This window comes from Lathamus discolor, chromosome 4 (genome assembly GCF_037157495.1).
Source record: "Lathamus discolor isolate bLatDis1 chromosome 4, bLatDis1.hap1, whole genome shotgun sequence".
In the NCBI taxonomy this organism is placed as follows: domain Eukaryota; kingdom Metazoa; phylum Chordata; class Aves; order Psittaciformes; family Psittacidae; genus Lathamus; species Lathamus discolor.
Window position 1 is genome coordinate 11,100,910 of NC_088887.1, and position 24,944 is coordinate 11,125,853.

The 24,944-nt window shown below is 45.6% G+C and overlaps 1 protein-coding gene across 4 annotated transcripts in view; it reads left to right on the top strand.

The window, feature by feature from the left end:
- LSAMP (limbic system associated membrane protein) overlaps positions 1-24,944 on the top strand; it is a 991,105-nt gene that overhangs the window by 947,780 nt on the left and 18,381 nt on the right. For all 4 annotated transcript variants that reach the window (XM_065675649.1, XM_065675651.1, XM_065675652.1 and 1 more), the window contains 3 exons: positions 17,652-17,786; positions 21,612-21,732; positions 22,666-22,814. In XM_065675649.1, the coding sequence (XP_065531721.1) occupies positions 17,652-17,786; positions 21,612-21,732; positions 22,666-22,814 (405 nt within the window). The remainder of the gene's footprint in view (positions 1-17,651; positions 17,787-21,611; positions 21,733-22,665; positions 22,815-24,944) is intronic.

A 24,944-nucleotide genomic window follows, 5' to 3' on the forward strand; every position in this document is an offset into this window, starting at 1 on the left:
TTGTTATATAAAGTTGACCGCTCATAAATATGTGTATAGAAAAGTGCATGTGGAGATGCTGTGAGACGGAAGTGGAAAGCAACAGGACACGGAGAACGTGTCTAAAAGTAGTCTAAAGGCCAGAAAAAGGGCAGTGGTCCACCCAGGCCACTGTCTTTCCTCCATCAAGAAGATAGTGTCCCTTATTTATATAACTGCTTGATTCATTGTTTTTCCTTAGTGGATAAAGTACCACTTCCTTAAGTTTCTTGCTTCCTCATTAGTGACTGAGAGTGAAACGTGTATGTATGTTCCACGCTACAGTAAACTTTTCATTTTAAAGAGCAGGTATGCATGGGATGGCAGGATTGACCTCTCTATTTTTTACAGCCTCTTTTACATCACCATAATATCTAACGTTGTTTTCTGGCTTTCTTGATAAATATCCTAAGCATCAAAGCTAGTATATGTAGCTATGAACTTTCCACCAGGGTCCTCAAGTACAAATAGACACAGGCCCTCCTCAGTTCAAACCATCTTCAATAGGTCATATTCAAGGGAATTTCCAGCAGCCCAGTTTCCATAAGTGGAGTGATGTGGTGTGATACAGCATCATTTCTCTTGGAGCAATCACCGTATGTGTTTGCCATGTGAGAGACAGCTGTAAAAGCAAAGAAAGCTGCAAGTATAAAAGCTCTTCTCCTAGATGTTTCTCCAATACATTATTCCTCCATGAATGTTTTCTGTCATTGCAATAGCTCAACTGAGTTACAGTCAGGTTTCAGTCTTTTAGACAATATAAGTAGAAGGAGAAAAGGGTTGGAAGATATAAAGGAGAATAATAGGGGAAAGGAGAAGGGAGAGAGGGTAGGAAGAGGAAGTGAAAAGACAAAATAGGTATGTGAACTTAGAGGGAAAAAATGGTCGAGAAGCTGGAAGTAGGGGGGTGGTGGGTCAAAAAGCAGGATAAGTGATTTAGACCTCTGGGATACCAATGCCTGAGGCTTGTGAGCTCTTCCTGGCAGGGCAAAGCCCTGCAGAATGCAATATAACCTCTATTGGGGCTCTTCAGTTTAGGGGCATATAAATGCAATAGGACTTACAGCGAATTCTGAGTAGTAACTTTCTCAAAAGGGAAGACTCCTGTATTGTCTTAGAAATACTATTTCTTGTCTCGTAAGTTGAAATAGCTGTGACTGCTCCATTTGCACACAGTTGTGTTTCATCTTGTGCCTTTTTTGCTGGGTGTATGCATATGACTTTGCTCAACGATTTTTCCCTGCAGAAAGGCCCCAGAATGTGGTGCTGTATACAGGTTTGTGATCAGTGTCTTCACACAAGCACAAGAAAAACGCCTTGAGCATTTTCTGCTTTTAGAGAGGAACAAATGTTAGGCTATTAGTCTGAATCTAACTTAGACTGCATTTCTCCTGAGAAAACTCAGTGGGAATTTCTGCAGGCTCATTCCCTAGAAAGACTCTAGCCTAAGCTGAGATTTAATCTATCACCTAGACTGCAGTCTTAGAACTGGAAAGCCTGCTAGCACTTCCATGCAGAAAACAGACAAGAGAGTATAGGTGAGCATCTCAACAACCCATGTTCCTGTCCCAAATCACAAGGCTTGTGATGCAGGCGGGAGTAGTGCTCACACCTAGAAAGAGAAGCAAGACCATCTCCCTCCTTATGACTCTAAGCAGTGCTACTTTCTGCCAGCATTAACCCATCTCTGTGTCCCCAAGGGCTCCTAACTGTCTATTCTTTCTTTTTTTGTTATTGAAAGAGCCAGGCTTGCCTCTGGGCTAGTGCAGAAATCAACTGCTTTTGTGGATGACTGCGTGTACAGAAACACAGATGGAGTCAAACCTTCCTGCCTTCAAATTGGTACCTGCTCCAAGTTAAAGCAGTAAAATCCCTGAATCATTAAGCAAGGGGTACAGGAGTTAACATAGAATGCTGCAAGGGGCAGCACACTTAGATGTTCCAAGGAGGTTCAAATTCAGAATATATTTATTATATGTCACCTTCAGACAATTTATGTTTGGAAAGAGCTCAGGAAGGCTTTTGCATGAAGTAAACAAATACCTGAATAGGTATCTCAGTTCCTCACTCCTCTATGTCTCTCGCATGACTCCCTACAAGTGCCTCCAGCTGTAGAAGAAATAAGGATTTTTCAGATCTGAGTGGAGATCTCTTCGCCCTCATAGCAAACCTCAGCCTTCCCATTACATATGACAGATGAGATCATCTTTGGGTAGGCTGCGCGTTCAGGAGGTCACAGCGGCAAGGCCGTTTCTCATGTTGCATTAGGAGCAGACCTGTGGTCTCCAGCAGGGTAGGCTTCATCCCCATCCCCTCACTGCTTGCAGGCTCCGTCCCTGCCCTGCGTGACAAGCTGAGGCAGCTCAAATACATGAGGAGCCTTTGCCTGCCAGAACAGATTTGCAAGTGAGGGCACTGAAACTTCAAATGACCCCAGTGATGAGCAACTGGAGAGGCTCAAAGTGTTTCTTTCCTCCGTGAAACACAGACTGAATCATAACATGGAGCATTTTATTAACTGACACCTTCTAGAGGACTTTCTGTATTCAAGAAGGTAGAACCGAAAGCACTTGTTTGTCTAGACCTGTGTCGGTAATTCATGGTGTGTTTTATCTGCCTGTAATGAGATGAAGAGGGCAGCAAGTAAGGAGGAGTCAGCACCAAACATTCCCACTCTGTCCCAAGCCCTCGCTATCAAAGGTCATGGGAACCTTCCTCTCTTCCCCCTTGTATGTCCCGTGCATGTGTACATACCATCAAAGTGTCTGATGGTGTGTACACACGCAGTGTACATACCGCAGTGATACTGCCAACAGCCTTGTATTGCCTGTGAGCGGGGAAGTTGTTTACCACAGATCAATATAATTGTAACATATCTGAAAGACTCGGGCCTCAGTTACCGCTTGCATTCCCAGCCAACATTAACTATGTTCCCCACTGCTTTCCCATGGTGATTCACCTTGCACGGAGCTCTGCTGGCTTGCCCTAACCCTCTGCATCCCCTCGCCTCTTTTTTTAATCAACCTTTCACCTATATCTCATGCTCTGTGTCTCATTTCCTTATCTATTTCCGTTTCTGTCCTCCTGAAGACTTGTGTCTCACAATCTCCTTTATGCTGTTTTTTGGAGGTTTTTGTTGTTGTCTTGCCAGTTCTTTCCTTATCCTCCATTCTCCTTCCTTTTCTCTCCCCTCTCCTTCCTGCTTGTTGCATCCCCCTGTACATGCAAGCTCATACTGCCTGAAAATTATCTCAGGACCTTCTGCTCCTGAAGCAGGGAAAAAATACAGTCTGCAGGTGAATCTGCCATTTGAATGTAGTTAACATTCTTCCCCTCCTTCAACTGTTCTGCAATTGCAGACTGCTGAGATTAGTGGCATAAAATCCCACCAGGATATTGACATAACCTATAAGCCAGGAAGTTGTTTTAATCAAACCCAGCATCCCACTTGGAATGCCAGACTTAGAAATACAAGGACAGCAGTTTTGAGAGCAGCTGAGAAATAAGGAAATAAGTGTTTGGGGAGAGGGGATTTGAAAACCTTTATAATATATATAGATATTATTTCAATACCTTACAGTCAGAAGTGGCAGGATTTTTTTTCCCACTGAGCCCTCACCTATAGAGAGTGCTCAGATGGAGTGCTGGTATTGGAGAGGTGATAAAAAGGAATTCGATTGGATGGCTGGGGTATTAAGAGGGGCTATTACCCAGTAAAAGTGTCAGAGGATCTCAGTCCACGGGGCATGGATGATTACTGTGGATGAATTCCTGGTCCTTGGAGGCCGGATGGAAGGGCATGATTGCCATGTTTCTCCCCCACCCACAGTAAAATTTAGAGCAGCCTTGGATGAGCTGCTCGTAAAAAATGTCTGTCATGTTGCTTGGAAAGCAGTGAAGCAAAGAAAGAATAGAAGATATCCCAAACTATCTGTCAGTCTCTAACTCACAAACTCCACCTCCCTCTGTTTCCCTTCATCCACTCTTGGGTTTCTAAAGAGGCAATCTGTGTCAGTGAGATCCACACATCAGCAGGGCGAGGACATAGTATTGACAAGCCATTGCAGATGCTTCCAGTGGCAAAGCTGATAAGGAGGAGAAGGTGCTGCAGTAAAGGAGGGATGCTAGGTTATGTGGTGCTGGTCAGTATGGCTGCTGTCAATACAGCCCTGTGTTGCAGCACTGTAAACTGCCCGGAGAAAGAGAATTGGCCTATTGGCAAGCTTGTTGTGTGCTACGGTGGCATGAAGCTGACATAAGACATGCAGTTTCTATGTTATGCTGATAAGAGGCAAGGGGAGATTTCTGTCCCCAGCTGGTGATCAGTTTATTCACTGAACTATGAGGATTGATAGCACTTGTCACTATTAGCCCAGCTGATGTAGCTGCAGATGCTATATTTAATCATATAAACTATGTGACACAATTGCAGAACAAGAGCCTCTGGCCCGCACCATTGGAAAAGCGAGGAGAGCTGATTCCTAAAGGGCTGGTGGAGAATTGCAATGGTCCTGCACTCTTATGGCAGGAAAAAAGAGGATGTGTCCTCCTTCTTCATGGCAGTCTGTGTAGGGGTACGTGTTTGTGTGCATGCACGTGTGTGATTTACTGAGTGCGCATGAGAGAACAAAGTGAAAGGATCTTATGCATGAGATCAAGAGAATATGTGCAGGAGAAAGCAGTATAGGAGAAAGGAAAGGAGTGGTTGGGGCAGGAGGATGTGCCCAGCCCCTTTTGTCTGTCTTTCATAGCACCATATTCCTGACAACCTTGTCTTAGTATCTGTAGCCAAAAGAAGAGTCAGAGCGTTTGAGATGTGGTGCTGCCCATGATGGAGAGCAGCTTCCACACAACTGAGACCAGAGCCCTTCAACAACGTGTTTATAGCGCAATGAGGACAAGTTATGAAATAAAAGGGAGTGTCTGGCATTTCTTATGGCCCACATCATCAAACAGCAGCCTCACTCCCCTCCTACAGCTTTCCAGGAGTGTTTGAAACCAGCCTTTATAGGTTTTCACCATCAATGAGGTCTCTTGTCCCACCTGCTGAAAGGTGTTTTGTTGCAGATGTGCAAGAGGCTGCATGGGTGTAGGCACCGAGCAACACCTGGGACAGCAGAGGGAAATGAGACTCTGAACTGCGGTCCTCTGAAAGTGAGAGAGGAAATGGGGAAGCACCCACTCCCATGTGATGTGCAGCTCTGCTGCCCATATACAAGACCACAGGCACCCCCCTGCACTCATCATCTTGTCCTCTCTCCTTGCCTGACAGTGCACATCCTCACCTTAGTGCTCTGTCAAACCTCCAGTTCCACACCCGTGTGTCCATGTGTATTTTCCCCACCACCCATACACATGCACACATGCAGTTCCTGTGTAGTCTTTCACCCACCTGTGTTTCCTCTCACATCCCCATGAGCTCTTGCATTGCCTTCTTTACGATGCGCAGCAGCTCTCACCCACAAGTCCTGCTGGTACTCACTGGTGCTCAGCACTCTCCCATGTTCTACATCTCCAGGTGCCCAGCTCTGAAGCCCAGCTATTATTAGTTTGGTTCAGTCATGTGTGCATCCTGTCAGACACGCATCTGCACTGAAGCGACCTGGAAGATGGCCGGCGTGTATCAGGGTTAAAAATGAATACACTGGAACATCACTCTCCTCTAAACTCACACCCTGATAATACAGCCCCCGAGGGGAAGAGTTTGCAGTGTAAAAGCAGTTGGTTTGTGGCTTTCATTGAAGGAGAGCATGGGGGAGGAAAGCCCAGCCCAACACCTAGTCCTTCAAATGAAGTGACTTGTCAAGCATGCAACTGTGGCAGAGATCGGAGGAGCAGTAAATTTTGCAGCACTCACTTCCACTGACAGGCTGTCGTGCTTGAAACATAAATAGTGGTGGAGACAAATCACTGCTGTTTTCCTATTAAGCTTTGGGCCACTGGTCTCCTGGCTTGCCAGCAGCATTTCTACCTGGCCTGCCGGCATGCCTCATCTCAGGGATGGATGTGCTTCCCTGTTGCAGGCTTTGGGACAGGCAGGATGGGAATTACCATCCTGTTATTTCTTTATGCGTCCTTGGTGTCTGCGTACTTGCTCCTCAGCTGATGGATTTCTCACTCAGGCCCTCCCTCCAACCAAGGGTGAGGAAACATGGACCCTCTCCCTAGAGGGCTCATGGCTTTCACCTCTGCCCCCAGTTTCTTCCACATAGCCTGGCAAGGTCATGCTGATGGAGTAAATGAGGCACTGATTTGAATAAGGGAGTAGAGGTGAAGTTTTCCAGTGCACCTGATTGACTTACAAGCACAAATGCCATTGAAAGCCACTGGGTCCTGTCCTTTTAAAGCATTTAGTGGCTTATTGGAAACCCTGCTTTCAAGCATTAATTATTATATAAGCATTTAATAAAACATGCCCTCGGAAGCTCACATTAATCTTTGCGGAGAGATGAGAGACATCCCTTGATGCCCTAAATTGAGGAACCAGGAGCAAATGGACTCAGCACTTCTCTTCTTCTTTTTCTCTTCTTACCAGATATTCCTCTTTCCCCTCTTTCCTCAAGGAAGATGAAATCATGCTAGTGATTAAGGTGGCCTGTTTTTCATTGGTTTAATTGGAACAACTGCTGTTTCAGTTACAGTAGAACTTTCACTGGCGTGCAGTCACAAATGCGCTCTAATGAAGAAACTCCTGTCTCTTCAGGAGCTCTGCAGAAAGCAGCCAATGAGTCCTCAACATAAAAGAGATGGCTTCCCATGCTTTCCCGGGTCTTTGGGCTACCTCTCGCTCCAGCAGGAGATAGGGGCTCCTGTCAGAGCAAGACACATGCATCTGGGGAGTGAGGAGGGCAGAAGTAAGTAGATTCCTGTCCATGACAGTAACTGGTAGATACAGAGAGGTAAAGCCCATTGAGACGTTTTTGATTGACATGAGTGGCCATGGACTTCTCATGCAAGCAGTGTTACAGTTGTTGGTAGTTGTCTGTAAGCATCACAAGAAAGAGAATTAGGAGTTGGGACAAAGGCAATGAAATACTGTTTTGGTTTGCCCTCAGACCCCTCCCCATGAGATAAGCTGGAAGAAGTCAGAAGGGAGTTGCTTTGAACCTTTCTTCTACTCATCATTTTCTGTCTTTTCTTTCTTTCTGGTTACCCATATCCACTCATAGGTGGAGACACCCTGCCTCACAGCCGTGATTTGCTATAGTGCTGGTGACCAGCAACTGCACCTGCAATGGTAGATGTTGCACCAGGGAGCTAAAAGAGCTCAAAATCAGGGTCTATATTTCCTCTCTGCATACCTCCCCTGTAGGACTCTACGCGCTGCAATATTAGTCACTGAGCAAATGCCTTCCTTCTCCTTCGCAGGCAGTGCCTTGCAGGTCTCCTTATTCTTTGGAAAGTGAGGGAGTGGCTAACAGCATAGGAATTAAACATCCTGGACTGAAGCAATCATCTATCTGGACCACTATCACTATGAATCAACCTCAGATAGCTCAGATGATAATATCACAAGAGCCAGCTCAATTGATCAAAAGCCCCTGCAGTGTGTGAGCCAATACAATATATTCTCAGCACACCCCATCCTGCCTCGAACGCTCTGTGATCCTTGCCTTGATACCTGGCAATGCGTCCTGCCTGCTCAATCCTGAACCCAGCCGTTTAGGCTCATCTCCTGATCCCTTGTTGTGCTCCCTGGAGAATATCCCTTTTGCTCCTGCCACTAGGAGCAGATAAAAAGGATGGTGTCAGGCAGTCACTGTGCTGGATCTAATTGAGAAACGCTGCGGCGAGGAGAGGGGCCAACAGAAAAGCAAACAGAATGCTCTTTCAGGGAGCTAATCCACCTATACAAATATTGGCGCCAGGCATCACAACACACTGACATGTTTTTGAAAGGGTAAATCTTGCTGAGGGGTGGCTTAACTCTTTGACCTCATTTTCTCAGTTGAAAATTACATCTGTGTAAAAGATCAGTGGCAAGGCCCAGGCTGATATGGTAATCTCGGTCTTTAGGTGTTAGTTGTGAGCATGGTGTTCAGAGTAGCCTCACTGAAAACAGGGATGAGCTACAGGAACTGCCATCTTGCAGAAGCATAGGAGATTGAGGGGTTGTGTGATCTGGCCATGAAATGTTTGGCTCCAGCTTGCAGAGAATGAACCGCAGCAATGTGTGATCTTCTAAGCTTATGCTCTGTCCCATTTCAAGTAAATCTGGGCCAATTTGTAATTTTTCAAGCCTTCTCCCAGGTTTCAAGTGTGAAAGGATGGAATTCTGTGGGGTAAGTTGAATCTCTGGGGTCTTTTTTCATTTTGTTTCTAAATCTTTAAGTTAGGTTGAAGTTCTGGCCTCATTCTTAATCCCTCATCCCAAGAAGTATGATTGGATGTAAGACAGAAGGGAACAAACCCGTTATCATTAAAAGCAGGGCAACATTTTCATGGATGTCTATGGAAGAGAGACACTTGATTCTTGCACAGTAGTATATTGAGCACTTCTTCCTTTACGGGAGACACAAGACTCTTGTAAGGAACATAACAAGGATTTTTAAAGATGCCACCAAGCACAGACCAACCCTATAGTTCCCAGATAGACAGACGGGCACAGTTGGTACCACTGAGCATCATCACATGAGGTTTCCCTAAGGTCTGGGACTGATGTGATGATTTGTGGAATTAAACTAGGTACTACGCTGCAGTCCACCTCTGCTCTTCACTGGCTGGACAGAAGCAGTATGGTTCAGCCAGGTTTCTTGTGGAACTTGCCTCAAATGGATCTGGTTACTATTGCTCTTTCCTTTGGTCTTGCATCTGCGAGGAAGAACTTGTCTTCAAATGGTGTAACAGTGATAGCGTGAGTTTTTTGTCCAAAATGTGAGAATCTGAAGGGAAAGGAGTATATGAGGCCTAATGAGAGGAGATCAACTGGCAGAGTCACCAAAGACTGTAACGGTTGACTGCTTGCTGTCGTATTTTAATTGCCTTTCGTAGGTTTCCATGACCTGAAAGAAAATCTAGTCCTAAGCATCAACTACCAGCTGAACACAGTGAGAAACAAACACCAACTGATTCTGCTCCCCCCCCCCTCAACTTTTCCTCTTGCTCATCTTCTTTGGGTAGGTGGTGAGGGAAGACTCAAAAGACCTAGTGTCAGTGACTCATCTAGCTGGTGATGCCTTCTACCTCACATTGTCATACAGTAACTTCCAAAAGGCAGAAACTTGGGGGATGAAGACCTCAAGCATTGGTTTGTTCATGTTTATATGTCACTTTCTTGGCAGTAGAAGGAAGGTTTGATGTTTTGGTAGCATAGTCATGACAACTGACATTGTGGCATGCAACATTCAGGGAGTGTAATATTATAGCTGTGACATTAGATGACTAAATTTACCTCATGGTTCATAATTTACTTTACACATTGGCATCACAGCCAAGTTTTGTTCAAGAGCAATTCATCTATCCAGAACATGCTGTTTGTGTTCATTAAAAAGGAGTTAGCAAATCTGGGTTAAATTCAGTGAGTAATTTGGGGAGAAAAATTGAAAAAAGTCATTTTCTTTGTCATGAAATCATTTTTCTGAAATTACATCTGACGTTGAGGCAGAACATTAATTCTTTCTTCTGGTTCAGGAGAAAGCAAAAGAAAACCACTGGTCAAACAGAAGCCTTTGACCTGGAGCAGGGTTGGATTTTATTTCAGGGAGTGTCTCCCTTTCTTTCATGTGGATTTGGAATGCAAAATCTAATCAGTTCCTGAGATGCAGCAGTATATTGCACACGATTCCATGCCCACACTCTGTATTTGAGAGAGCGAGATGACCTTTAGTGGTCATTTATGAATAGGAGTGAAGAGGGAATGGAAATTTGGAGATGCTGCAGACCTGCTGTGGCTGCTTCAAGCACCCATGGCCAGGATGCAAGCTGTGTCTGAGCTGTCAGCTCTTGGCTTCCAGCTCCTGGGCAGAGACATCAGTGATAGTGAGTGGTCCCAAGTGGTCCCAATTGGTCTGTGATGTCTCTCAAGAGAGAGCACAGAGATGGTTGTTCAGTGTGGGGAGGGTGTTCTCAACCTGGAAGGTTTTATTTGCATGCTAAATGTGTGGGTTTGAGGGGAAAAGTAACCACAAAGATCCCGGTCTTCCTTAACCCTGTCCGTGCCAACAGGCACTTGTGCTGCAGACCACCTCAGGCACAGTGCTTAGCTCAGGAGGCACAGCAGCCAGCTTTGCACGTAAGGAGAAAATGAGATTGGTGATGAGCACGGTCCTGTGAAGGCCAGGGGAAACCATGCCAGGGTGTTTCCTCCTTATCTGACTCATTCTCATTCATGAAGCCAGAGCCAGGCCAGAGCCTTCCCTGGCACCGCACTAGTTTTTTGGTTTATGTGTAATAGCTACAGACCGGAGGGCATGGGAGGCATGAGGCCAGCTTGAACAATAAATACCCTGCTGTGTCTTGCTGCTTAAACAAAGTAATTACTGCCTTGCTGCATGTGACCCCTCTGTTCCTGTCCTCTGGCAGTTGTTACTCCATGGCTCCCTTTACACAAGGGGCGTCTGTGCCTCTTTCCATGCCATACATCTCTCTGTTTGCTACCGTCTCGTCTCCCGTCTTACTTGCTCTGTCTCGGTCCATTTCTCTCTGTCAGTAGCTCACTACCATTTACTCTTTATCTCAGTCCCTGAAGAATCTCACTTTGTTTGCATTTCTCTCTCCCAACACAGTTCCTCTTTTAATCCCCCCTCTATTTATCCTCCATCTATTTTCCTCCTGCTCTCAAGCTTTCCCCATTCTCACCACATCCCATGCCCCACACTAGTTTATCTGCCTTCCCTCCTCACTGTAGCATTCCCTTTGCTCATCCACCATCTGCTGCTCTCCACTGATCTTTTTGCTAAAAACAAGGCTCTTCAACTAAGGGACAGGAAAAAAAATGCCAAGCTCATTGGAATCTGTGATGGCTGAAGAGACAGAGCCCAATAAATGAGATCTTCAAAGTTTTGAATTAAAAAAAACTAAATAAAGATCCCAGCTGGAGGTAAAACAAAAAAAATACGTGAAAGGCTCCCTCAGCTATTTTTGTCTTTCAGAAGCCTGTTCTTGGGGCATGTGAGGTGCAGAGGGAAGGAGGAAAGGGAGAAAGTTAGGTGAGCAAACCCTTACACAACAAATGGAGTGTGCAGAGAGAACAAAAACTGCAGCTCAGCACTGGAAGTTGCTGCACACAAAAAAACTTCAAATGGCATTTATTGATTTGCAATCTTTCTTATCTCCTTGCATCTTGTTTGAGGCAGGGGAGGGCCCAACAAAGATGCATAACCCCTTCTGCTCTCCCTTCTCCACAACTACAAAGAGGCTTAGAAGGAAAACAAACACAGACACAGGGTATCTGATCTCTTTCTCCACATACCAAATGCAAACAGATACTTTCAGTGGGTCTGAACTGAAGTTTAGTTTAGACCACAACAATATTAAAAAAAAAGAAATAAAAGAGAACTAAAGGAATTTCTGCAAGAGAAGGAGCCCAGTGATGGACGCACAAACAGAAGAGGAGGGAGCAGGATCGATCCCTTGCAGTGTTAGAGGCCAGGTTGTACAGAGCCCTGGATGACATGGTCTAGTGTGAAGCATCTCTGCCCATGGTAGGGGGTTGGAACTGGACGATTTGAAGGTTCTTTCCAACCCAAATCATCCTATGATTATATGGACTGTAGAATGTAGCTGCCACCCTGCAGACTAACTTCCCATATGGAGATGTAAGGAACCAAAGCATGAAGGGAAAGACCCCTCTGGTAGAGCGTAAGGCTGAAAGCATTGTTGATCCCTTGCCTGCCTGAAAGAGCTGTCTGCACACAGTACAAGCAGTGTTTCATCTGCCTGTGTGTCACTGTTAGAAAGAAGAGTTTAGCTTTTGAGGAAAGAGTGACGGTGTGGGACAGTGAAGGGGCCATTTGAGTGGAGGTGGGAAGGACCCATAAATATGGGTGTGTGTAAGTCCCCATTTCTGCTCAGCAGTGGGATTTATATATATATAAAATGCATAATATATAAAATATGTATCTTTATATAAACATATATATATATAATATATATATATATATTGAGCATAGGCAGGTGTGTATGTCAGCAGCAGATGATATACACAGCCCATAGGGTTGTACAAGGCCATCTCCAAAGGGTGGAGGGAGATGGGGACTTCTTGCCAGCAGGCAAGCATTGCCAAGCAGGTTTGCTGATTGGGTTCATTATTTACTTTACTGTGTCCAATTAGGAAGCCAGGGGATGGGAAATGTGGCTGAGGCAAGCGGGCCTTCAAAGCCTTCTCCTGCACACATCAAAGCTGCCTGCTGCAGATCCCTCTGCAGAAAGGGCTCTGCCAGCTCGGAGCAGCAGCAGGCGCCTGGCTTGCTCTGCTCGGGGTCGTTCCCTGTTGGTTTGGTTGTCAAGCCTCCAAGGCTCATAGTCTCTATCTCCAGCCTCCAGAGCAGAAAGCTTCTCTTTCTGATTTACTGGGGCAGAGTTAAGGAGTTACAGCTTGGCAAGAGGGTGTTTAATGGGGCTGCAGCAACAAACCAAGCTATCTCTGAACATGTAAAAGGCAAAAAACCTGCAGGGAAGAAGGTTGCTTTGGGAAGGGATGCTTTGGGATGAGAAGAGCTGTACTGCAGGAGGAGTCATCACCCTAAGGAAATCTGGAAAGGCCTTCACTAGGAAGGGGTTTTACTGAACCAGAAAAAGCAGCCAAGAACTAGCCCTTGTCAGCGAGGAAGGTCTGGCTGTAGGGTCAGGATTTCATCCCTGGATAGCAAGCTCAAGGCAAACATCTTCTCTTAATGGAAATGGAGTGGCTCACTTGCCAGGAGCTGGCAGTCCCTCTCTTCACCTAATAGAATATGTTCATTGTTATCTGTACCAAAGGGCATTGTCCAAGCCTTTTCTCTCTCCGCTTTGATAAACTGCATAGTGACAGCCATCAGCTCCCTGCCAAAGCTGACTGCTGCTCAGAAACATTAGTAAATCTGCTCGATGTATAAAGCTCTGTTCTTACTCCCCTTGCCCCACTTTTGCCTTAGAGGTTAGAGTTAATATGACTCACCTAATCTGGCTGCCAGGGTGAATTAGTGAGAACATCTCTACAGCGCTGTGCAAGATATCACAACCTGACATTCTTCTAACACGTTGTGATACATCTTTCCTCTCCCTGGTCTGTACTATGACACCTCAATTTCACATAAATGCTTTTTGTTACAAATGGTTAATGTACTCTTAGAGTACATTAGGGCTGTGTTAGTTAGGGCTGGAAGCAAAAGTGTATTTCTTGCATGCAAGAGTAGTTGAGGTCTTGTAGTAAGATGTTGATGCCCAGGGTTGAAACAGGTCACCAGTGCAGGGACAAGAATAGTGCTACCACTGTTTCAGCAAGAGACTCTCACAGAAACTTTCCTTGAAGTGTCAAGGTTGTATGTGTCTCCTGGAGCAGGGGAATGAGGACCTGAATAGGCCTATTGAAACATGCCCTTTGAAACAGAAGTCCTCCCTTCCACTCATTCCCAGAGAGCTCTGCTGTGCAAACCAGCAGCTCAGTAAGTTTGCCAATGACACCAAGCTGTGTGGTCCGGTTGATATGCTGGAGGGAAGGAATGCCATACAGAGGGACCTTGACACGCTTGTGGGGTGGCCGATGCCAACCTTATGAAGTTCAACCATGCCAAGTGCAAGGTCTTACACCTGTGTCGGAGCAATCCCAGGCACAGCTACAGATTGGGCAAAGAAGAGATTCAGAGCGGCCCTGCAGAGAAGGACTTGGGGATGCTGGTCAATGAGAAAATGAACGTGAGCCGGCTTCAGTGTGCGCTCGCAGCCCAGAAAGCCAACTGTATCCCAGGCTGCATCAAAAGGAGCGTGACCAGCAGGTCGAAGGAGGTGATCCTGCCCCTCTACTCTGCTCTTGTGAGACCTCACCTGGAGTATTGTGTGCAGTTCTGGTGTCCTCAACATAAAAAGGACATGGAACTGCTGGAACAAGTCCAGAGGAGGCCACGAGGATGATCAGGGGACTGGAGCACCTCCCGTATGAAGACAGGCTGAGGAATTTGGGTTTGTTCAGCCTGGTGAAGAGAAGGCTGCGTGGGGACCTCATAGCAGCCTTACAGTATCTGAAGGGGGCCTATAGAGATGCTGGGGAGGGACTCTTCATCAAGGACTGTAGTGACAGGACAAGGGATGATGGCTTCAAGCTTAAAGAGGGGAAGTTTAGGTTAGATACAAGGAAGAAGTTCTTCCCTGTGAGGGTGTTGAGGCACTAGAATGGGTTGCCCAGGGAAGTTGTCAATGCTCCATCCCTGACCATGTTCAAGGCCAGATTGGAAGATCCTTGGGTGACATGGTCTAGTGCGAGGCAGCCCTGCCCATGGCAGGGGGCTGGAACTGGGTAATCTTATGGTCCTTTCCAACCCAAACCATTTTGTGATTCTATGCCTTGAGAAGGGTTGCCCATAGCTGTCAAAGCTCTCCTGCTGGAGGTGGTACACAGTTTAGACTTTAAGTGCATATACATATGCAGGGAAGAAGCTGAAAAACATCCTCCATCAGGAAAGTATGTACCCTTGTAAGACACTTTGGAGCTCCATTGATGTGGTTCTCTGACAGACAGAATTAACAGCACCCTTAATGAGGGTGCCACTCCATTAGAGCTGGTTAAGTCACCCTCAACCCTCTTTTCATTACGATGACAGTCTTGTGACAAGGGCAAATTGCAGGAGAAGCAAGTCCCACTTGGAATGAACCTTGTGTATAAACAAGGCAGAACTGCAGAGCAAATGATTTGCAAAGCAGAGGCAAATTATGTTTTAACCTTTTCTTTGTGAGTCTTTCCCTGATGTCTGATTAACTTTCCAGTCAACTGGCTGACCTACCAACTGGGAGCGCTGCTGTGAAAGGAAGGAAGTGTTGGTTGTCAGCTCAAATTGGGAGTGGGATTTTCAAAGAGCGTTATTAGCAGGTAGCAATATGTGATAAGAAGATCTGGGAATTAAAAGAGTTCCCAACCAGAAATGAATCATGCTTTGGCAAGAACACAAACAATATATTGGCTGTACAGACAGCGGCACAGTGCAGAAGCCACGATGCAATCCTTCACCTGTGTTCAGCCATGATAAGAGCTCATCTGAAACGCTGTGTTCAGTTTGGGGTATTGCACTTGCAGAAAAATGCGAACTTGTCAGAGAGGTCTAAAAGCAAGGAACAAGAATGATCTACGGTCAAAAAAAACTTCACCTACAGAGGAAGGTTGAAAGACCCTGGCAGTGTTCAGCCAAAGAAAGAAAGGAGGGGGAAAAAATGATGACAACTGAGGGAGGAACATAAGTGATTTAAAAGTTGATAAAAGGCTATTGCAGAGAAGGAGGGAATGATTTGTTCTTTTTGTCTGTAGTGGCTAAGACAAAAATAATAGCTTTAAATTGCAGCAAGAGAGGCTCGGGTCAGACTTCAGGGAAACTGCTCCAGTGGTAAGGACAGCAAAGCACAGGAACAGATTGTTTGGAGCAGCTGCAGGGCAGAGGATGGCTGTCTCCCTGACATGACCTATGTGTCCAGCCTTGAGGCTAGGGAAATTGGCTGGATGGTGACTGAAGTCCCTTCCAGTACTATGACTCACCTAACCCTGGTCCTACAGGGATGAAGATTCCCTAAGATATTCATGAGTTGCAGCGATAAAAGTACCTGTGAAAATCTCACCCTGCTTCATTCTGCACTGACACTCCATAGTATCAGCCCCAGTGCACAGACCTGTGCCCTGCAGCACTGGGTACGCATCTACGCATCAGGAGTCAACTTTGCTTCCCTACCCTGTAAAATACATTACTACGGCACAATAAAGCCCTTTGGCAGACTGTTAGGGGATGCGAGAACTGCATCACAACAGTTATAAGGCTTAGACATAGCAATGAGAATTCCACTCACCTGAACATCTGGTAGGAGCTGGAAAAGGGACTGCTGGACAGCCCCACTGAAAGAGATGGGAAACACTGTCTTTATTGGCTTTATATGAGTTTAATAGGTACACTGCTGTTTTCATGCTGAGCCTCCATGACGGCAGGTGGTTTTCCCCTAGAATGGCTCTGAAAATTGCCTGGGGAAAAGAAAAACTATAGAAAAGGCAAAAATACTTGTGTAAGGGACAGAGTTGTGAGCAGATTCTGAAGTGGCTGGAGGCCCTGCCTCTGATGCAGAAGGGAAATGCATGCTGCGAGCATCACCAGCCTGACCTGGCCAATGCACTGCAGCCAGCCTGTGCCTGTGTAGTGGGATTCACTGCAGCCTGAGCTCTAAAGACAGGGCTTACCCACTGCTTTCATGCAAGTGTTGCAGAGCCAAGGACAACAGTCCTGTCCTCACAGGCGCTATTTGAACTCCATCGATCAACTCTAAGCACATACATGATGTGAGCAGGGTTTCGGAAGTGCTTGGCACCTATCAAACTGAAAATGTTTTTTGGGCAGAGGGTTGCTTTGGAAAAACTGACCACTCTCTGAGATACCTGAATGGGAGCAATAGTGAGCTGACCTTGTCTTGTTTTGCTTTGAAATCTGGCTTTAAGCCTTTTGAGGACTAGGGAATGCTTTCTCTGAACACACACAGGCACACAATTGGGGTTTGTGGCTTTGCATGCTGCAGACCACTGCTTGCAGCCCTCCCGGAGGAGAGAAACATCTCCCTTTGCACTGCTGCTAATGTGGTTCAGATTCTTTCCAGGAAAAGCCTTTACTTTGCTTCCTGAAGGAATACAGTAGATACACCACTCCTAATATTTCACACTTCCCTGGTGCTTTTCATGCAACGATTCTAATGTGGTTTACATGCACTAATCTCACTGCCTTTCTCTGACCAGGAGGTGATGGGAGAAGGGGGCTATTAGCCACAGTTGACAGAGGGAGAGTGAGGGAGTGACTCACCCAAGGTCACACAGTGAATTAAAGGCAAGGCCACAGCTCTCCCCTGCGTGCTGCCCTGAGCTGTAACCCCGATGGTCAAGCCACGGCTCTCAAAACTGCGTTAGCGAGGCAGCAAGGCTTAAGTATGTCATTGCGTATATACAGTAGATCAGGGATTCGTGATGATTATTGGTCTCCGCAGATCAGTTTACACTTTGTTTTTCTCAGTTTGGCTGTGTTTAACAGGATCTGATCGATGGCACGTCAGGGTGCTGGTTGCTCTGAGCCAGCTTTGCCATGGAGAAAAGGGTGCTGACAATACACCACCACATCTGAGGACCCACCTGGCCCTAAACCAGCCTTTCTGGTCCCCAGTACTTGGCCATCACAACAGTCAACCTACTCTGGTCTTACATGGTAGAGATTTTGCTGCTTGGTCTGGCCAGCCTGTGAGATGGAAAGCTTTGGTACCATGTATATGCTTCTTTCCAGATTTGCAGAACCCAGGTTTTCCATAACTAAATTAAACAGTATTATCTTGCTGCTATGGCTTCTGAAATAACTTCAGAATAACAGTTCTTGACTGTTATGTATTTGCAGAATCCGTGCTGTGATTGTTCCTCCATAGCGATTAAGCAGAAGGCTTCCTAAATCTCAGTGCCTAACAGTGCTACCATCTGTATTTTTCTGTCCTATCAGGCAGAGAGTTTGAAGGCGAGGAAGAGTATCTGGAGATCCTAGGGATCACGCGAGAGCAATCGGGCAAGTACGAATGCAAAGCTGCCAATGAGGTTGCTTCAGCAGACGTCAAGCAAGTCCGGGTCACTGTGAACTGTGAGTACATCACAACTGGAGCGGGTCAGCAGGGACAACTTTGCCCACAGGCAAGGGTGACTTTAGGATAAATATGGGTTTATCTGGGTTTATATTATATGATCTGAACTGGGGGAGAGGGATGCCAAAGAAACTATCTGCAGTCAGACACATCACAGGGGATAGTTTGTTCTTTAAACCTGGTAATATATAAGAAAAGATAGAAAAAGGGAGAAAGAGAGACAAAAAGAAAGGAGCTGTGAGTTGCCCCTGTCTCTGCCCTCAGAAACACTGGTGATGCCTTGTTTTCACTCACTGATATTTGAGAGAACAGTAGCATGAAAAGAAGCTTCAGCAGGGCAGCAAAAAGAGATAAGAGAGTATTCAGCCAGCTCAGAGCGAACACACGCCTGCCTGCGCCCAGGCCATCTCATCAGTGCATGCACGGGGATCAAGGCCCAGGGGTATCACAGCCCAGGGGTATCACAGCCCAAGGGTATCACAGCCTGGGGGTCTGGGGTCATGTGTGGAAGGGGCATGTGTTAATGCAAGGGTACAAAAACTTGACTTTTGTGCTGGTTTCAGGTCATTAGAATAAAGCCCTCTAAAAGACTCTCCGTGTACCAATGCAGAAAGGGGCTTGACCAAAGGATATGGCAGTCCACCACAGAGGGGCACAGTTAGCTATGTAGCTTATATCCATAGCTGTATGAGTAGGGCACTGATCCCATTGCCCATATGGGCTTAATTTCACTCTGCTGGTGTGCTCCTCTCACATGGACACAAGATATTTCAGATTGCCATTACCCTGATAATCCTACATGTGTCTATGTCCACCTCCGTATTTGTATTGCTCATATTTGGCACTGGAGTGATTTAAAGTGAATATCCCCATCTCCCTGCTCTTGTTTCCTTGCTTGGAGGCTAATACCGCTGCAGCAGGGATAGATGAATGGAAGGTATATCCTCTCTTGACCTTCTTCAGTTTAAACACCAGCGTATTAAACTGAAATTGGAGATGGTTACAGACATGTTTCAGGGTGCATATGCGTGGCCTTGATTCATGAATAGTACTCCTGAGAGCGGGTTAGGGCACACACCTGATGGCAGCAAGTGTTTCAGCCCATCCCAGTCTAATTTGCTAGGACATTAAAAGGTGAATTTAACACCTTTTAATACCGATCTTGCTCTTTGTCTCGTTCTTTCCCTTTGGGCCATCACATCGTATCAACTTGTCTGCCTCACTCAGAAGTCAAGGTTATAGGCTCCCTGCAGCGTCTTCAGAATGCACAGAGTTTGTTATAACTCCCTTAGATAGTGGGTGGCAGTGTTTTAATACCGGCTGCTTCATGGGCTAGATTTGACATTGATGTGAAACTGTAGTAACAGATTTTCTGCACTACAACTGCTGAGGGTTTTCTTCCTGTCAAAACCGGCTGAGTTTGTGAACCCAAGGCATTCCATGAGAACCAATTAATATTTTCAAATATTTCTGTGAAACATACTTTCAATGATGCTTTTAACGTGACTGAAACAGATTGTTTGCATCGAGTCAGGATGCTTGATTTTGACTTTGTTTCAACTCATAATAACTATGTTACAGTAAGATCTTCTTAAACGTTTTTGCTGTTGGAATATATGAAAATATAATGTGATAGAGTATTGTAATATTATGTGGCCTGCTTTGTAATGTAAGCAACTTAGAGATTCTTTCAGGACAAAGCTTTTATTTCAAAACAAAGGGAAAAAATCTAAGAGGTCAGGAGGGCCACACACAGCAAAACAGAATCAGTCCTGTCTGGGGAATGAAAGCAAGACATTTGCATACATCTTTCCTTATCTTGCTTCCTCAAACTACACCACAAGCAGCAGAAAGTGGGAAAACTACAGTAAGTTTGAAAAATGGGACCTACCCAACCTCAGGAGCTGCCTGGCCATCTCTTATCGCCGGCTGACTGTGGAGCACATAGCTCGTCAGCCAGGACTGCAGGAGACAGCATCCTCGCCTTGCTTTGGTCTCACACTACCACCTTCAGGCTTCCCGAGTAATGGCCCTTGCACATCACAAACAGGGAAACTGAGGCCTGGGGAGGGAAAAGAGCTGAAGGGAACCCACTCCTGGCTTCCCCAGCAGCACACAGCTAAACACAGAGTGGCTGCTTCCTGAGAACAGGTCAGTGCCTCCCCTTTTGTTGGTAGAGGGCTGCAACAACGCCCTAACAAGAGCAGCGGTGGCTGAGGTACGTCCTGGCTACCCCTGTAGGCTCCGTCTTTTAAACATCCGAGGAGGGTGTCTATGGATGGACGAGAGCAAGGGGCCTGCCGAGGTCATTTTCTAGGCCCCTAGAAAGGTGCCTGTTCATGTAGTGACTCACCTATGTGCTGGCTCCAGTGAAAAGGAAAAGGTTTGTCTCGCTGCAGATGGCAAGAAGATATACGGCTCAAAGCAAAAAATCGAAGAAGGATGCTTAAAAAATCACCTTCACCATCCTTTTATCACCCCTCCTCCTTCCCAAATTAAAATATTTACGTGAACCCACAGCCTGTGAATGTAGGATCCTATTTATGTACACTTATTAATATTTATGATGTTAGAGGGCGCACTGCAATATCCCTAAAGCCCTGCATAAAATCCCGATTAAGGTCAGGAAAGGGATCACACCGAGATGGTTAATGTGCTCACAAACAAACTTCTTCCCATATATTTTCCAGACAGAATTATTTTTTTCTTTGACTGAGACAATCCATTTTGATTCCTTTTTTGGCCTTTCAGCGCTGGGACGGATACAGAGAGCAGAGCTGTGCTCTGTAAATGCAGAGTGTGCTTTACGGTAACTGGGTCTCAGCTGTAGCTGTCTGAGTTGCAGTCCCCTAATCTCAGGGTATGCAAGTGTTTGTGATGAGAGACAAGGCACTTATTCCGTGATCCCTCTCAGCAAATAGGTGTTAAAGAATCTGCCTTTTAACCTGTAAAGCTTGTCTCTTATCTTCTTGAATGTGGGGCTGGGGTTGAAGGTGCTGGTGCCTCCTCTTCCTGACACCCAGCCAGCCCTGAGACTTAGCTCCAGTGAAGCACACTGATATTTGCCCATGGAGCAACTACCAGGCTTCAAAGTAAGAAGAGGTGGGAGCACTGTGCTGGGCTGAGGGCAAGCTTTACCCAGAGCAACCACAAGCAGCCCTCTTGGAGCCTTTGAGGAAGCATGATATCCAAGAAGGTCTGGGAAGGATATATAACCTTAGACACCTCAGAAGAGTGTCTCAACAAGTGGGCTGGCTCTCAAAGGCACACTCACAGATCCTGCTAAAGCTCTTCCCTTTCGATCAATGAATGTATTTGTCTTATACATGTTGTCTCAGCCCTTTCATTTCTTATTATAGTTCTTACATTAGACAACAGAGGTGGTATGGAAAACATTTTTCAAGCTGGTGTTAACTTCCTACTTTATTGCTTTTACTGTTGCTGTCTTCCTTTACCCTTGATGAAGTCTTCTTTCTGATGAGCACATGTGAACCGGAGATCCATAGGTGAATATTCATAAATTGCAGAAGTCCATCATTAACCTTAACTGTGCCTGTGTATGCCTGTGCATTTATGATAGCACTTTATTCAGCATTGCTGAAGAGAAGCATGCATAAGGAGTGATGCTAACGTGGTGTATTAGAGGCAGTTCAAAGAGCAGGTATTCTACAAAGGAGCAGGGGGAGCAACTGCCACTGCAAGCAGCAGCCATGAGCCTCCTCCACTGGCCCGAATGGTCTGCGTGAGAAGCCAGCCCTGGCATAGCATCAGTGTTTTATTCCGCATGGAAGTGTGTGATGTGACTATGTGTTTCCTTCCTGCAGACCCTCCCACCATCACAGAGTCCAAGAGCAATGAAGCGGCCACAGGACGACAAGCCTTACTCCGGTGCGAGGCATCAGCAGTGCCCACACCTGATTTTGAGTGGTACAGAGATGATACCAGGTAAGGCCTTTAGCTCACCTCTCCCCTCCTCTCCTTTTCAGATCCTTAGGGAATCACCTATGGTCCTCACCAGCTCTTCCCCTCAAACAAATTACTCTTCACGAACCATGAAAGTCACAATGGTCCCATCAGACTCAGAAGAGCCAAGAGGAGGAAATCCCTCTCTGTGCTAGGGATGCTGAAGGAAATGCAGAGGGTCGAGCTGATGTCTTTAAGTCATTTGTGGGCCAATACACAATTAAGATATCAATAATGCTTTCTTCCTGATGATGTTCATCTATTAAATAGACCATAATACAGACAGAAACTAGGCAGTGTTGGTCTCCTAGTAGGTAATGTCCCTCTAGGTGCCCTTCATGTAAGGGAAGGAGCTGCTGAGGTGTAAGATTCACCTGTCTATGTGATCTGAGCCATCAAGGTTTGCATATGAGAGAAAATGAAAAGAGAAAGGGGATCTGTCCCTTGTACCAGAGCATCTACCTGGCATTAAGAAGGTTGTGTTATTATTCTAGTTTTTAACCTGACCAATGTGCACAGGCTCAGGGGTGACTCAGCTTTGGTATATCACATATTGGAACATGTGAATTGGTGTATTTCACTATAAACTTGGCCAAGTGTGACTAGCCCTCAGCTGGCCATGGTGTGCTCATTTCGAAGTGTCAGTTGGTGCTGGGGAAAAGTTTCCTTCTGTTCCCTTGTCTTTTCCTGCTCCTCTGGTAGCATTTCACCCTACTGCACCCCTTCTTCCTTTTATTCCCGTCTCCTGTTTTCCATCAGTGCCTTCTTTGGTCTCCTCACATGTCCTTCCTGCCTCCCTCCATGCACACCTGCCAGCTAAGCTGAATGACTTTGGTTTACTGCCTGCTGGGCAGTGATTTCCTTCCCAACACACAACTGCCATTGCACTACACACTTTTTCTCCTGCCTTCCCAGGATAAACAGCGCCAACGGTCTGGAGATAAAGAGCACGGGGACCCAGTCTCTGCTGATGGTGGCCAACGTCACTGAGGAACACTATGGGAACTACACCTGCGTGGCTGCCAACAAGCTGGGAGTCACAAATGCCAGCCTATACCTTTACAGTAAGTGTGGGAGAGGGTGAAGGGAGGTTCCGATCACTCTCACAAAGACCAGGCTGTGTAGGAAGCGCACAGTGACCAAAACTCAGGAAAGCATCTGCTTGCCATCCCCAATTTCCTCCAAACCTCCAGCATTGAACTGGCTTTCAGTGCTCTGCTTCAGATACCTACATGTTCATACATACCATGAAGCACAAACACAGCCAAATTAAAAGGTTCACAGTCAAGCCCTTTGATTGACTTTCTTTGCTAAAGTCAGATTTCATTAAAATAATAAAACCATGTTTGTTTTAAAGCTGGAAACAAAAACCTCTTCAGAATGACAGTCCCTTTAATAAGGAGACAGAAGGTCGGGGCTCGGAGGGTCTGTGAGAGCTGACAAATGACAAGTAATTCAGAGAGATGGAGAGAAGTAGCCACTGAGCCTGAGGAGAGCAAGAGAGAGTCAAGAAAAAGAGAAATGAGTTTGAAAGTGGAAGGGAAAGAAGTGGGAAAGGACAGAATGATCTAACGGGGCATACCGTAGGGAACATGGAGGGAAAGGTAATCAGCAGATGAAATATGGAATAAAATCTCATTCTGCTACCTTTCAATTATTGAGTTGGTCATAGTAAGTGTAAACAGCCAGAAGCTGGGACTAGACCAAAGTGCAGAGCACTTCGGAACCCTGCTGGTTCTGAACTGTGCAAACCTGACCCTAAAGTAGCCCCTCACCTACCACCCAGGCACGGGTACACACTGTGGTGTGCTCAAAACACAGTTCCCAATTCCAGGTTCAAAACTTGGGCTCAGCGTGGATCACGCATTGTTATTGCCACAAGACAGACTGCAGCGGAATGACCCCCTCTCATGAATGGACATAGAGACAGAAAAGTGACTTAGGGCTGTGTTCCTCTGGCAGTCCCAGATTGAATTAAAAAGCTCAGGCCATGACATGAATGTCCTTTTGAGACAGAAAAACAGATAAGCTGTGTAAAGCAGTCTTAGTACGTGACGCAGTTTAGTCCAGTTTCTGCTCTGTGTGGTCAGATTAATCATCAGAGAAACAATGGTTTGGTTTGGTTGTGTTTTAACAGATGTAGCGCAAAAGGATAAGTTCATTGGCATTCTTTGTTTACCACCTCTGGATTCATTTCATGGCAGTTTGAAGTTTTGCAAAATCTGGGGGTATTCGGTGGGGCTTCTTTTCTAAAGAACAAATATTACCATAAAAGAGCATATATTTGATTTCCTGTAGTGCTGCAGCACACAAAGCAAATTTAGACTTTGAAAGTCTTTTCACCCTGGTCTTGTGACTGTCGTGAGATTCAAATAAAATCCTCAGGCAGCAATCTGGAACACAGTTTTCAAATACTCCAGATTTGTTCTTGCTGATATTAATATAATGCTAAGTTTAGCATCCATTATTTGTGGCTGAAATCTAAATCTGGCCCTCTCTTTCGGTTCCTGTTACACAGATGAGCTGAAATGCATCACTGAAACAAAATATGAGACGAGATTCAATAATGTATTTGTGCACACATGATTTTACCTGGGGGGCTGGTTTTGCCAGAGAAGCATTTTGCATGACTTCAGAACTTCACCTCAAAGGATCTCAAAGGATTTGCTAGCAACGAATATTTTAACATCACAAGTTATTTAGAAAGGGGTGTTATTAGCACCATTTTGCAGTAGGAAACTAAGGTACGGAGTGAAGAAGTGATTTACCCACGGTTATAAAATGAGCGGCAGAACCTGTAAGGTACCCAGGGAGATCTTGCCAAGTTGCTGTTGACTATTCCAGGAGGAAATGTGGCAACTATAAAGGATAACTTGCAACAGAGAGCATCCTATTTAGTCCCCTTTTGATGTGTATGAAGAAAACTTTCCTTCTTTCAAGCTGTTGGATTTTGGTTATAATTTTCACCTAAGAAATTTAAGTCCTGTTTATGCTGGAAAACATAAGAGCCAGAAGAACGGAGGTGCAAAGAAATCTGATGGTTTTCAGTGGACTGTTTCCAGCTTTTGTTTTTGTTGCTTAGTTAACCCCTGTTTCTTCAGTGTGCAATTGCTTCCTATTGTTTCAGAAATCTCTGTTCTCCTTCTAGTTAGTGTGGAAAAGAGAGAGAAATTAAAGTAAATTCAGGCAGACTG